Source organism: Sinocyclocheilus anshuiensis, unplaced genomic scaffold (genome assembly GCF_001515605.1).
Source record: "Sinocyclocheilus anshuiensis isolate Anshui unplaced genomic scaffold, SAMN03320099.WGS_v1.1 scaffold283, whole genome shotgun sequence".
NCBI lineage: Eukaryota > Metazoa > Chordata > Actinopteri > Cypriniformes > Cyprinidae > Sinocyclocheilus > Sinocyclocheilus anshuiensis.
In genome coordinates this window covers 1203092-1215458 of record NW_015549605.1, presented here as the reverse complement: position 1 = coordinate 1215458, position 12367 = coordinate 1203092, and the positions used below count along the sequence as shown (strand labels likewise).

The 12367-nt window shown below is 36.0% G+C and overlaps 2 protein-coding genes across 2 annotated transcripts in view; both read left to right on the top strand.

The window, feature by feature from the left end:
* Nucleotides 1–7631, top strand: part of LOC107658819 (transmembrane and TPR repeat-containing protein 1-like) — a 43713-nt gene extending 36082 nt beyond the window's left edge. Inside the window, exons 17-20 of the mRNA XM_016447480.1 lie at nucleotides 2594–2731; nucleotides 3118–3240; nucleotides 5136–5213; nucleotides 6497–7631. Coding sequence (XP_016302966.1) covers nucleotides 2594–2731; nucleotides 3118–3240; nucleotides 5136–5213; nucleotides 6497–6619 — 462 coding nt within the window. The 3' untranslated portion in view covers nucleotides 6620–7631. The remainder of the gene's footprint in view (nucleotides 1–2593; nucleotides 2732–3117; nucleotides 3241–5135; nucleotides 5214–6496) is intronic.
* An 866-nt stretch (nucleotides 7632–8497) lies between these two features.
* The window catches only part of LOC107658825 (transmembrane protease serine 9-like), a 4812-nt gene continuing 942 nt past the window's right edge, over nucleotides 8498–12367 (top strand). The window contains exons 1-11 of the mRNA XM_016447486.1: nucleotides 8498–8686; nucleotides 8810–8878; nucleotides 8949–9135; nucleotides 10060–10135; nucleotides 10237–10426; nucleotides 10534–10673; nucleotides 11222–11375; nucleotides 11451–11489; nucleotides 11563–11782; nucleotides 11846–12000; nucleotides 12088–12192. Of these exons, the coding sequence (XP_016302972.1) occupies nucleotides 8626–8686; nucleotides 8810–8878; nucleotides 8949–9135; nucleotides 10060–10135; nucleotides 10237–10426; nucleotides 10534–10673; nucleotides 11222–11375; nucleotides 11451–11489; nucleotides 11563–11782; nucleotides 11846–12000; nucleotides 12088–12192 (1396 nt within the window). The 5' untranslated portion in view covers nucleotides 8498–8625. The remainder of the gene's footprint in view (nucleotides 8687–8809; nucleotides 8879–8948; nucleotides 9136–10059; nucleotides 10136–10236; nucleotides 10427–10533; nucleotides 10674–11221; nucleotides 11376–11450; nucleotides 11490–11562; nucleotides 11783–11845; nucleotides 12001–12087; nucleotides 12193–12367) is intronic.

The window sequence follows — 12367 nt, the reverse complement described above, 5'->3', positions numbered from 1 at the left end:
GAAATAGAAATCTTTTGTAACATTATAAATGCCTTTATCATCACTTTTGATCAATTTTAAGCATCCTTGCTAAATAAAAGTATTAATTTCTATAATTTCTTTCCCCCAAAAAATAATAAAAATTATACGGACTCCAAGCTTTTGAATGGAATGGTATGTTACAAAAGCTTTTTTATTTCAGATAAACGCTGATCTTTGGATCTTTCTATTCATCAACTCCTATTAGTTATTATTCTCGTAAGTTTAACAAACATCAGCTGAATTATTCAACTATTGAAAAAGAAGCTCTTGCTTTATTGCTCGCAGTACAACACTTTGAAGTCTACCTTGGTTCCAGTAGTCTTCCGATTGTGGTATATACAGATCACAATCCTCTTGTGTTTTTAACTCGAATGTACAACCACAATCAGCGTTTAATGCGTTGGGCTCTTATTGTCCAGAACTACAATTTAGAAATCAGACATAAGAAGGGTTCGGAGAATGTCTTAGCTGATGCTCTTTCGAGAGTATAGTTGGTATGTTTTTTTTTTGTTTGTTTTTTTTGCAAACGAGTTTGTTCTTAAGGGTGGGAATGTTACGTCCATATATGTCCTTGTGGGAGTGCCTGTGTTTTTCTTTCTCTCGCTCTCTCTCTCTCTCTCTCTCTCGCTAGCTCTCTCTCTCGCTCTCTCTTTCCCCTTTCCCTATCGATCTCGTAGGTCGCCTTCCTTGACTGCTGATTGGCTCATGACGCTGTCAGTCATCAAGCAACTTGACGCCGACCTATCCGCTGCTGGTAAAGTTTTCGCTGGCAGATAAAAGGACACGGAGAGAAGTGAATGGAGACCTCTTTTGCTCCCTGATTTTTGCTGTCTTTTTACTCGTTTTGACTTGCTTTATTTGTTATTTCGTTTATGCCAAAATCCTTGGTGTTTTTGTTCTGACATTTTCGATCCTTTCCCCTTTTTGATTTACCCTTTTTTGGTTATTTTGTTACTTTGTGACTCTGATGGCGTTGCTCTTTGAGCTTTGATGAGCTTATGCTCTGACGTTTACTCTTTACTCAAGAGGAAGGTGGATAGGGAAGATGTCGTGCGACTTCCATTGTGCAACATTTAGGTAACTTGATATGTTTAGACACCATAGGTAAGAGGTGAACGCCACCCCCTGTAAGTTTCATTGTTATTAGTTGAGAGTAGGGAAGTATATGGCGCTTGGCGCTGAAGATTTTTTTTTTTTTCTTTCTTTCTTTTCTTTAGTTAGGTTAGAGGTTTAAAATAAGTTAGAAGTGGTTTTGTTGTGTTTCTTTCTTTCTTTTGGTGTCACTAGCGTCCCCTTTCTCTTGGGTTGATTTGTTTGTTTGTTTTTGTTTCCCTTTTTCCTGAGTTGTAAATATTTGTACATATGGGTTGTCTCTTTAAATGATTTATATTTTGTAGTTATATGGATTCTTTTCACCTTGTATAATAAATCACTTCGTTGGCAGTTTGTGGCCCTGCATTGTCTCTTGCTGCCTCCATCAAGTCTACAGATTTGCCACAAATTTAATGTTACTCCTTTTACCCCAGACCATCTTAAAGGGTCGTAACAACATGCAAAACATCCACCTTTCACATCATTGTTGGGTGCTTTAATAACTCAATTATGTATACATTATGTAATTGTATGATTACGTAAATGAACTAATGAACTGAACCAGTTAATAGAAACGAACTGTTCAAAAGAACCAGTTTACAGAAAAAGAATCAGATTTCCCCACTGCCTGAGGCTATGGATTACAGGTAATAATGTAGTAAATAATGTTCAGTTTCTTGCACAGAGCGATCATTTTGCTTCATAAGACCTCAATACATCGTCAGGAGCCACAGGTATTAATTTTGTGTTCCTTGATATGCTTTTTTTATTATTCTCAAAAATGGGCAGCCACTCTCTGACTTCTGTGCAAGTTTAATACAAAATAGAATGTTGTTCACTGGTTTACGGCAGTAAATAAGGCCAAAACTGGGACTATTGATGTCTGGCAATATTTTTCTTCCAATATATTGGATTATGTTAAGGAATGATGATTATATAATGTAACTTTTTTCTTTTATTTTTTTGCTTATTATTTATTTATTTTTCTTTCTTTCCTGTCCGACTGTCAAATTATTGGCAATATGCCTGTTATTCCTTCTTCCCTAACTGTTTGTTCCAATGATGTGATTTTGTTTATATTTGAAAGACAATAAAAAGTTGATCCAAAAAAAAAAAAAAACCGTGCAGCCGCTGACTTTGAGTTTATGAATCACCAAGGACCACGGGTTTCAGCTTCTTTACTGTTCTACTGACAAAAAAACTACATCTTGGATGGACTGAGGGTGAGTAAATTAACAGCAATTTTTCATTTTTGGGTGAACTATCCCTTTAATTGTCAGCATTGGCATTGGTCTTTGAAAACGGTTTGCTTGGAGTGTTTCAAAGCGCAGAATGTCTGCTTAATTGAGTCTCCACAGACCCTTCACTGTGATTCACATATAGAGGCCGGGACCTCTCAGGTTCCTTTCTGGTTGCTCTTTCATTCCCTCTTTCCTTTTTATAACTCGTTTTGTCTCTTCCCATCTCGTTGTCTCCACAGGCACAGGTTTTAGCCATGGCAGGTCACTCTGCGGAGGCCGAGAAAATGACCCTGGGCATCATTTCAAAGACCAGCAACTGCATTGAATGTTACCGCTTGTTGTCTGCCATCTACAGCAAACAAGGCAACCACACTGAGGTGCGTGTACATGTCTTTGTGCTCGTCAATTCATGCGCGCTCTCTTTTATTACCCCCGTACTAAAATGGAAAACACAAACACAAGGTTTTTTCATCTCATTTGTTGCTGTGAATCAGTTGATCCCGGATCTTAATTTTGCCTGTGTCCAATTTCGCCACTGCATTCGGCAGTTCAAAGAACATTTTATTGAATCTCAGTGAGGCGTCCTAGACTAGAATAAATTGCATGTAATTTCTTTTTATTACTCATGCCTTTACTCATTACTTTATTACTCAGTTTAGCGGTTCTCTGCCTCAAAGAGAAATCTCTATGCCTCCTGAGAGACAAAGAAACTCAGGAAAAAGAAGTTCAGATTAATGAGTGTGTGTGTGTGTGTGTGTTTCAGGCATTGGATGCATTGAAGGCAGCACTGCAGCAGGAGCCGTCAGACCCTGCGGTGAGGGCAGAGCTGCACTTCTCAATGGGCAACCAGCTCAGAGAGATGAACGAGCTTGATCGAGCCTTCCAGGTAACTTCACCTGCAGCTGTCAGTGTGAGCGAAGAGCTCTTCTAATATTCCTTTTCTTCACATTCTTGTTTACTATATCTTAGCTTGCCTATAGACAGTTCACGGACCGACTGATGCATATCGCACACAAAAATTGCAAGAGCTTTACCCAAATGGAAAGCTCAAATTTGATTGTCTGGATTTCTACAAAATCCAAGAGTAAAGACATACAGGTTTTTATCAGTCCTCTGAGAAGCATAAGATTTTAGGCTTATTTTTTGTTTTTCCGAATTGATTGATTTACTTTTTAACTTCTATGAAAAGCATAGTATTTTTCAGAAAGAAATATTCCCATAAAGAAAATAAAGCCTTAACTTAGGACTGTAAATATTTTTTATGACCATTTATACTCAATAACTTATTAAAAAAAAAAATCCTGTAAATAATGAAACATGATTTAAATATATCAACGTGAATAATAAATTATATTATTATATTTTTTATTATTTAAATAAAATTAAATATACACTATTTAAAAATCATTATGTAATATATCAAAATGAATATCTAAAGCACAACTGTAAAAATTGTATTGCATTTCATACAATAATTAGACTCCTTTTAGTGAAATTGTATCCTCAATTGTGTGTGTGTGTGTATTTTCTTTTTAAAGCAAAAAATAATGCTAATATGTAAAAAATGGGGGGGGGGGACATTTTTTTCTGAATTAAAAAAAAAAAGTTTTTGGACTGCATTTTCAATACATTAAAATAATTATAAGATTTTTTTTACAGTGTTGAGAACTTATTTTAAATATATGCAGAAATGCAGTTCATACAGAAAATAACTTCTTCACTGTTAGATTATTTATTGCATGATGAGCATGCTTTCCTTTTATGGATTAAAATTAATTTGCATATTTTTGTGTCCTCAAAGACTACATGCTACATATATTTTATTTTTTTTAATGATTTGGTTTTTCTCATCTTAGATATTTGTTACGTTTTGATTATCTTTAACTAGATTTTTACTGAATTTTACTGCATTAAACATTTTGAATTGAATATTTGGCTACAGTGGGATTGTTCCTTTGACTGAAAACGTACCTTTAAAGCCTTTTCAGAGCAAATACGTACTTGTCAAGATGCATATCAGTTTGGTTTCAGGGCTATATCCATTACAATAAACACAAAAGACTGTGATTGGTTGTTTGACATGTCAGTCAGGCCCCTTCCTGTTTAAATCTCAGTCAGAATAAGGTGGAATATGGATCAGTTTTGCTGATAGTCATGAGACTAAATGTTGGATAATTGTGCTCTCTGCTGCTTGCTGCTTCTCTCACCTTCACAGTTCACACTGTTCCTTGCCGGTGCCCTGAAACTGTCAAAGGAACATCACCCACCTCCTTTCATCTCCAAATATAAACAGTCCAGACTTCATCTCGCACTGGAAGCTTTGTCTTTATCCTCTGTGTTTCTCTACTTCCTGGCTGCCTTACGAGGGCTAAGTTTCTTCGACAGGATTTCTGGTTAACATGACGACTGTTTTGGTTGCGTTCTTCGATCCTGGACTCATTCCAGGTCTCCCGCTAATATTTGGCCTGTGCTTCTACTTTTATTTAGACCACAAAAGGACAGACGAGAACAGGCTGGTCTTTACATCATTCTGCTATCCAGTTCAAAGCTCAGTTATAACAAAAAGGCTTTTTGCGGTATTTCAAAACCACATCTGCGGTAGAGCCAGACTGTTAAATGCGCCTCCAGTACTTTTTTTTTTATCTTGAATGGATCGTGTTTCTTACACAGGCCAAAACTGTTATAAAAGGTTGAATCTCGCTGGTGGTTTACTGCTGTTGAAATCATCATTGGCTACATATCCTGTATATAAAATGTCATGTCTTGATCTAATGTTTCCAGAGCTACAAGCTTGCTGTTGAGCTCAAACCTGACCAATCACAAGCCTGGATGAATATGGGCGGCATTCAGCATATCAAGGTATGAGGGCTGAATTTTGAGGGCTGATGAAAACTTTGTTCTGCTCAAAGAAAGAAATAGTTTGCATTCAGAAACTGAAGCCTTTCATTAGGACCATAAATAATTGTGACATTATTTTCAAGATAATATATTCTCAGAAGCTTGTAAACAAATTCCTATTACGGTAATGTGAAGGAAAACACAATGATGCATTATAAAAAAATATATATATATTAATATAGGACCATAAATAATTGTGACATTATTTTTGTGATGTGTTCTCAGTAGCTTGTAAAATTAATTACTATTTCTGTAATGTGAAGGAAGACATAATAATACATTATATTAATATAATAATGTATTCACATTAATATGAATAATAAATAATAATAATTGCATTTTATGATACCTAGTAATACAAATTAAATACTAAATAAAAAATTTTTTTAAGTAAAATAAAATAATGCTAATAATTAAAAGTTAAATATTAAATAATGAATAAGCTGTATAAAAATATGTAAAACACGAAAACAAAAATGGTAAAAATAAATAAATTGAATCACTACTCTCTCATTTTATATAAAAATCTTTTAAAATCAGATACATTTTCTTGAGTTACAAAATTTCATAACATAATTTGTATCTTTTAATTATAATTAAGCATCAATTTATAATTTATTTAAATGCATAAATTATAAATTATTTCACGCATTTAAAATGTAAAGCGTAAAAATAATGCTAAAATATGAATAATTTAGTCACATTTTGTTAAAACCATTAAAAAATAACAATTATTCTAAATTTACAAAAAAAAAAAACGAGTTTTATTACTGCATTACAAGAATAATGAGAGATTTTTTAATAATGAGAATTTGGAGGGAATGTGCTTAATTTTTAATAAAATTATGGTGATACTTTTTCGACACATCCTACTAGTTATTATAGTCCAATACAATAACTAACATGAAGTAACAATGAGCAAAATATTTGTAATCTTTCCTAATACTTTCCTAATCATTGTTAGCTCAGGTCCATTAAATAATATTAACAACTTTTGATTTTACTAGTGTAATAGTAAATGTTGTATTTATCATTAACTAAGAATAATGAATTCTTTAGAAGTATATTTACAGTAACTTGTGTTAACAAATGCAATCCTTATTGTAAAGTATGATCAAAACTCTCACTATGCATATTTCAATTCTTATTTATTCCTTTTGATTAGATGAAATATGACCTGGACAATTCCTCACGCCATTGTAACCTGAACTGTTGTGTGCTATTTAAAAATGTTTTTTTTTTAGGGAGATTATGCAGCAGCACGAATGTACTACCAAAGAGCTCTTCTCCTCTCACCCGGCTCCAAACTGCTGAAGGAAAACCTGGCTAAGCTGGACAGACTAGAGAAAAAACTCCAAGGGGCCTAGAGGAAAAGCGTGACCTGAACTATCGGCCAAATGATGAAGGACAAGCAACCGAGAGACAGAAGGGTGAAGAGAGGGGGCGAACTAAGACATGCAAACTACGGTTTGGACTCAGGAGATGATTAATGACCGCTTCCTTCCCCTCCAGAGTTTACAGAGAGCCTCTCGGATTGAACTAATCCAAAAGACTGAATGTTTTAGCCTCTACATCCAGGGCTGGACCACGCAGATACCATTGACCTCAACACATCACTGCAGTATCTCACAGCAACATATTTCACAAGTTATCATCATTTTTTTTCCCACGTGTCGTCCCAAGCACTATTTGAGCGTTTGTTGTTCTTGTTTGAATCGGAGCAGAGGCACCATCTCTGAGAGGGATTTTTTTTTTCGGAGCCGTTCCCCTCGACCACTGCGGCTCCGTTACGCTTCGCTGATTGCAAAACCTCAGAAAGCATTTCAGACAAACGCTGCGAGTTATCAAATATGACTAGCTGTCTACTGTGTTCCATGAGCACGGCTGATCAGCTGTGGGTGGTCTGCTTGTATTTTGTTTTGTTTTTTTCACATAATGATTTTTAAATGAAGGAAAAAATGACAGAGTCGTTCATCATGTGCTTTAATTCGATCTCGTCTATCTTGTACATGCATCAATATTGTGGAATGTATCTTGGACTAAAGGCATATTGACCTGTGCAGTGAATTACATATCATTTTTATCCTCATAAGCTATAATACTGAAGTCTCTTTAAATTGGAATTACGAATATCATACCTAATGACATATCCTTGAACTAGATAGTCATTAAGTGGATTTTAGTCATATTTTGGGTGGCCGGAATTTGTCATGCGGTACTATTGATTACACCATAATCTTTGCACTTACATTTCGTTGCCATAGGAACTGTTATCAAGAACATTTCTTGAATTCGGCAGAAGCAGCAGCCGTGCTAAACATGTCATAGCAGAAACCAATGTGAAGTAATGTATGATTATTTAATAAATATTATCCAATACCAGTGAATGTGTTGTTGTGTTTGGAGATGTTGATATTGCTCTGGGTGGGCAATTATGTTTTCAATCACTTTTTATCAAAATAGCTGTCCAAGGCCAGGTGTTAAAGTACTCATCCACACAGAAATGCATTGTTCTGTAATTCGGCATACATCCCACTGTTTTAAAATCATTAAAATACACACAGATCTGATATAGAAACGGATTTAGCAACACAGTCTCTCCTTCAACTGAATTTGCAATATTAATATTATTCACATTTGATTTCATCTAACCTAACAATATTTTTAATCTCAGACATTGGTACATGGGAGAATCCTGCATGATCTTGAACCAGACAAACAGCTTTTTCATATGTAAACATGTTACAAGTGTACATATTGCTTTTAGTGGTGCTCTGAAACCCCATGTTTATTGAGAATACACAAAAACAATGTATGTAAAAATATTTTTAAGTCTGGAAATATAACGGTTTCATAATGAAAAGATGCAACTGAAGCTTTTTCAGTAGGCTAGTGGTCATATAGTGACTTTCTTTTAAGTCGAGTTGTCTGCATGAATTATACAGTATGCCTATGGTTGGCTTTTGCATGTGAGACACATTCTGTTGTAAACCAATGAAAATTTGTAATAAAAATTGTTCGTTATGCGTAGTTTAACCAAAGCAAGTTTTAAACCGTGTGATTGTAGCCGGACTCACTTTGAATTTCTGCACGTATTTTCAACAGTACATTATAAATATAATATCGACAGATTTTTACAGTGATGGAAGATTTGTTGTGCAAAACGTGAAAGTAATTAACGCTCTCAATCCACAGTAGTTCTAGTGTAGGAGCTTGGATCTTTGCTGACCTCTAGTGGTGAAACTCCGAACTGCTCCACTTTGTTAATTAAACGCTAATTGCGCCAGGTGTTGAGGGATTGTATTTGCGTTTCGTGTTCTTGTCTTTGTATTATTTCGCTTCTCCTCTCATTTTTAATAACACATTTGTGAACATGTGTAAAACGTGTTTATTTATTTTTATACTCTCTCTTAATTGGACCAAAGCTGACCCTGGTGAGACTCGGTGACTAGCATGTCACACGCTGGTCGTTATGATGAAATAATGTTACCCAAAATGTGAATAACTTGGTTTGCTCGTGGATTTCCTACTATATATAACGTAATATTTATTTTAAGATGCTGAAGAGAATCCTAATGTGAACGCTTCAGCTGAGACAAACTGCATCTTTGGCAATGGATGTTATGGTAAGGCTGAGCTCATAATGCGTTCTTCATCTGCTGGCTTGCACATATGATTACTCGCACTGTTTTCCAGACCAGGCTGGCATACGTGCGTTTATCCCAGAGAAGGATGAGGAGGAGAGCCGGATTATAGGTGGGCAGGAGGCATGGGCGCATTCATGGCCGTGGCAGGTTTCCCTGCAGTACTCAGATATGCCAGCCTGCGGGGGTGCCATCCTCGACCTGCAGTGGGTTATTACCGCCTGCCACTGCTTCAAACGGTAAGCCCACCGGCAGTGGTCTATAAAACCTCTATGAGTGCAAATATGTGACCCTGCACCACAAAACCAGTCATAAGGGTCCATTTTTTTAAATTGAGATTTCCATTATTGTATGGTTTGTTAGGATAGGACAATATTTGGCTGAGATACAACTATTTGACAATCTGGAAGTTGAGGGTGCAAAAAAAAAAAAACGCCTTTAAAATTGTCCATATTAAGTCCTTAGCAATGCATATTACTAATCAAAAATTAAGTTTTGATATATTTATGATAGGAAATTTACAAAATATCTTCATGGAACATGATCTTTACTTAATATCCTTGTGATTTTTGGCATAAAATAATAATTTTGACCCATACAATGTATTGTTGGCTATTGCTACAAATATACCTGTGCTACTTATGACTGGTTTTGTAGTCCAGGGTCACATATGTGTCTTAAAATTGTATCCTTTTGAACTGGTTAATGGATAAAGCCCCTTCAAAGGCACTATGGCATAGGGTTATACTTGAATATGTATCATTAGCTTGTTAACCTGTGCTTCTTATAGCAGAGATGTCATATTTCACAGAAGGTGGGATCCATTTTTTATATATTATATATGGGCTTAAATATATCCTCTATTCTTATTGGAGGGTTTGTTTAATGAGGTTTAAATATGTGAGGCATATTGGAGTATAAATATGTGAGGCATATTGTTTGTACGATTATGTCATTCCCCATTTAATTTCTTTCTCAGATTGATTTATTGGAGTGGTGAGCCATAATAATAATAATTATTTTATTTTATTTTTCCTCTTTTCTCTTTTTCTATTTTCTGTCTTGTTCTCTTGTTTGATGTTAAGTTATGTTTGTAATGTTTTAAAAAATTACTAAACATTTATTTTTTTTTAAAACGAACTAAAATTCATGTTTGTGAACAGTTATAAAAAGGCGTCACTGTGGAACGCCGTGGTTGGAATGCACAATTTGGAGAATATGAATGAATCCTGCCATCAAGTGAGTGTCTGTGTGCATTTACATCTCACTCCCCTCTTATGTGGATCTTTTAAGTTGTCCCATTTTAATTTGTGTAACTCTCTTGTGTGTTTGATTTAAAGACCGTAGAGGTGGAAAAAATCATCTCCCACAAGGATTACAACCAAAAGACAAACGAGAATGATATTGCCTTGGTGAAACTGAAGAATCCCCTGCTGTTTAATGAGTGTGTGAGGCCTGTTGCCATCTTAAACAGGGATTTGCCCCCTCAGGAAACCTGTACTGTCACCGGCTGGGGCGCCATCAGAGAGAGTAAGGCCCTAATTAGCAGGAATATATTAACCTTGTTCTGTATAACCTGTGGAATGGGTTTCATTAGTAATGGTTATGTGCGATTAGATGAATTTGTCTCTTTATAGATGGGCCTCGCGCCTCCGGACTTCAAGAGGTCAATGTAACTGTTTTTGAGCCGCAAGCATGTAACAAATATTACAGAGGGAAAATGCTTGAGAATATGATGTGTGCCGGAGCGGATGCCGGCGGAATGGATGCATGTCAGGTAAACTTTTGCCTTTTTTTTTTTAGGTTCTGACAAATACCAGAAGAGGTACTCTGTCTGTCTGTATACATAAATATATACACAAGATATCTTGATTTCGATATAATAACAAAGGAAAAAAATCTCATTAAAAGAATACAGTTTTTAAGTAATTTCATTATTTTTCTTAGAAAAATATGTATAGGATATATTAATAAAAAAACAAATTTAAAAGATAAAAATATGTATAAATAAATAAGCTTGTCTGCTGAATGTGGTGCAAAAAAAACAACAACCAAAAAGCAAATTAATATTAATAATCATCTTGATAAATGATTAATATTATTAAATGATTATTATTGAATTAAAATTAATAATGCTATTAATATTAATAATGATAATAATTATAATATTTACTATTATTATTAGTAATTTTATTATTATTAGTTATTGTTTTATTATTAGTAGTAGTAATTATTATATATATATATATAAAATATATATAAAACTTGTCTGCCAAATTAAAGCCATTGGATGTGACAAATGAAAAATATAGAGGATTGGATCAGGGCGACTCTGGTGGGCCCCTCTCATGTTTCACAGATGATAGGTACAAGCTTGCTGGAGTGGTCAGCTGGGGGGTCGGATGTGGTCGGGCCCAAAAACCAGGGGTCTACACCATACTAAACCACTACAAACAATGGATCGAGTCTTCAATACATGGTATGAACTTTCAGATTTCAGTGATGTATCAGTGGCTGCTCTACAACTGCTATATTTTTTGCTTGTATCATATAGATGAACTCGTTTCTGAAAGCCCTGGAACTGATTCAACTGGTAAGACTCTCATCATGTACTTTTCCGATCGCTTTAGTCGTCATTCATGTCCATTTCTATGTTGTGGCTTCAGCGCAGTGTGGTCAGGCCAAGATGGATCCCTGCCAACTGCCCGCTGGCTTGGCGCAGGTGGTGTCCTCTGAGAACGGCACATTCAAGGTGGAGAACGTGAGCGAGGCCTGTCCTAACTCCTGGCCGTGGCACGTCAGCCTCCAGAGCCACGATACGCATTACTGTAGCGGCGTCCTCGTTCATCCGCGCTGGGTTCTGGCACCGTGCCACTGCCTCGCCAAGTAAGCCAGAGGAGTCTGATCATCTATTGTTCCTCAGTGATGTTCTGACAGTTCGTCCCACAGGGCTGGAGATGTTGTGGTCTTGGGAGCTCATGATCTGAACTTCATGTCGGGTCAGACTGCAGCTGTGGAAAGCGTGGAGAGTTTGGCATACGCCGGCAGCTTCCCACCGGTCTCCGATCTCTCCATGATCCGCTTATCCGTCCCAGCTCGAATCGGTATAGAATCACATGACCTTATCTCTGTTTTTCATGAGATCCTTATCAGCAATTAGAGTTGTACAGCTTAACATGTGCTTCATCCAGGGCTGATGATATTTCCAGTGTGCATAACGGATAAAGATGATGAAATGGTTCATGAAGACACCTCGTCTTGTGTGACAACTGGTTGGGGACCAAGAAAAGCTACCTGTGAGTTAACGGGGTTCAGCATTAAAACCAACATCAAAAGGCATTCTCAACCCAAGTTGCTTTTATCTTCCATCCATCCATTCTCCAAACCGTTTGTCCTATGTACTGTAGGTCAGGGATCATTTTAATTTAATTTATTTTTTATTTTATATATTAGTAATAGGAGGAGTTTATA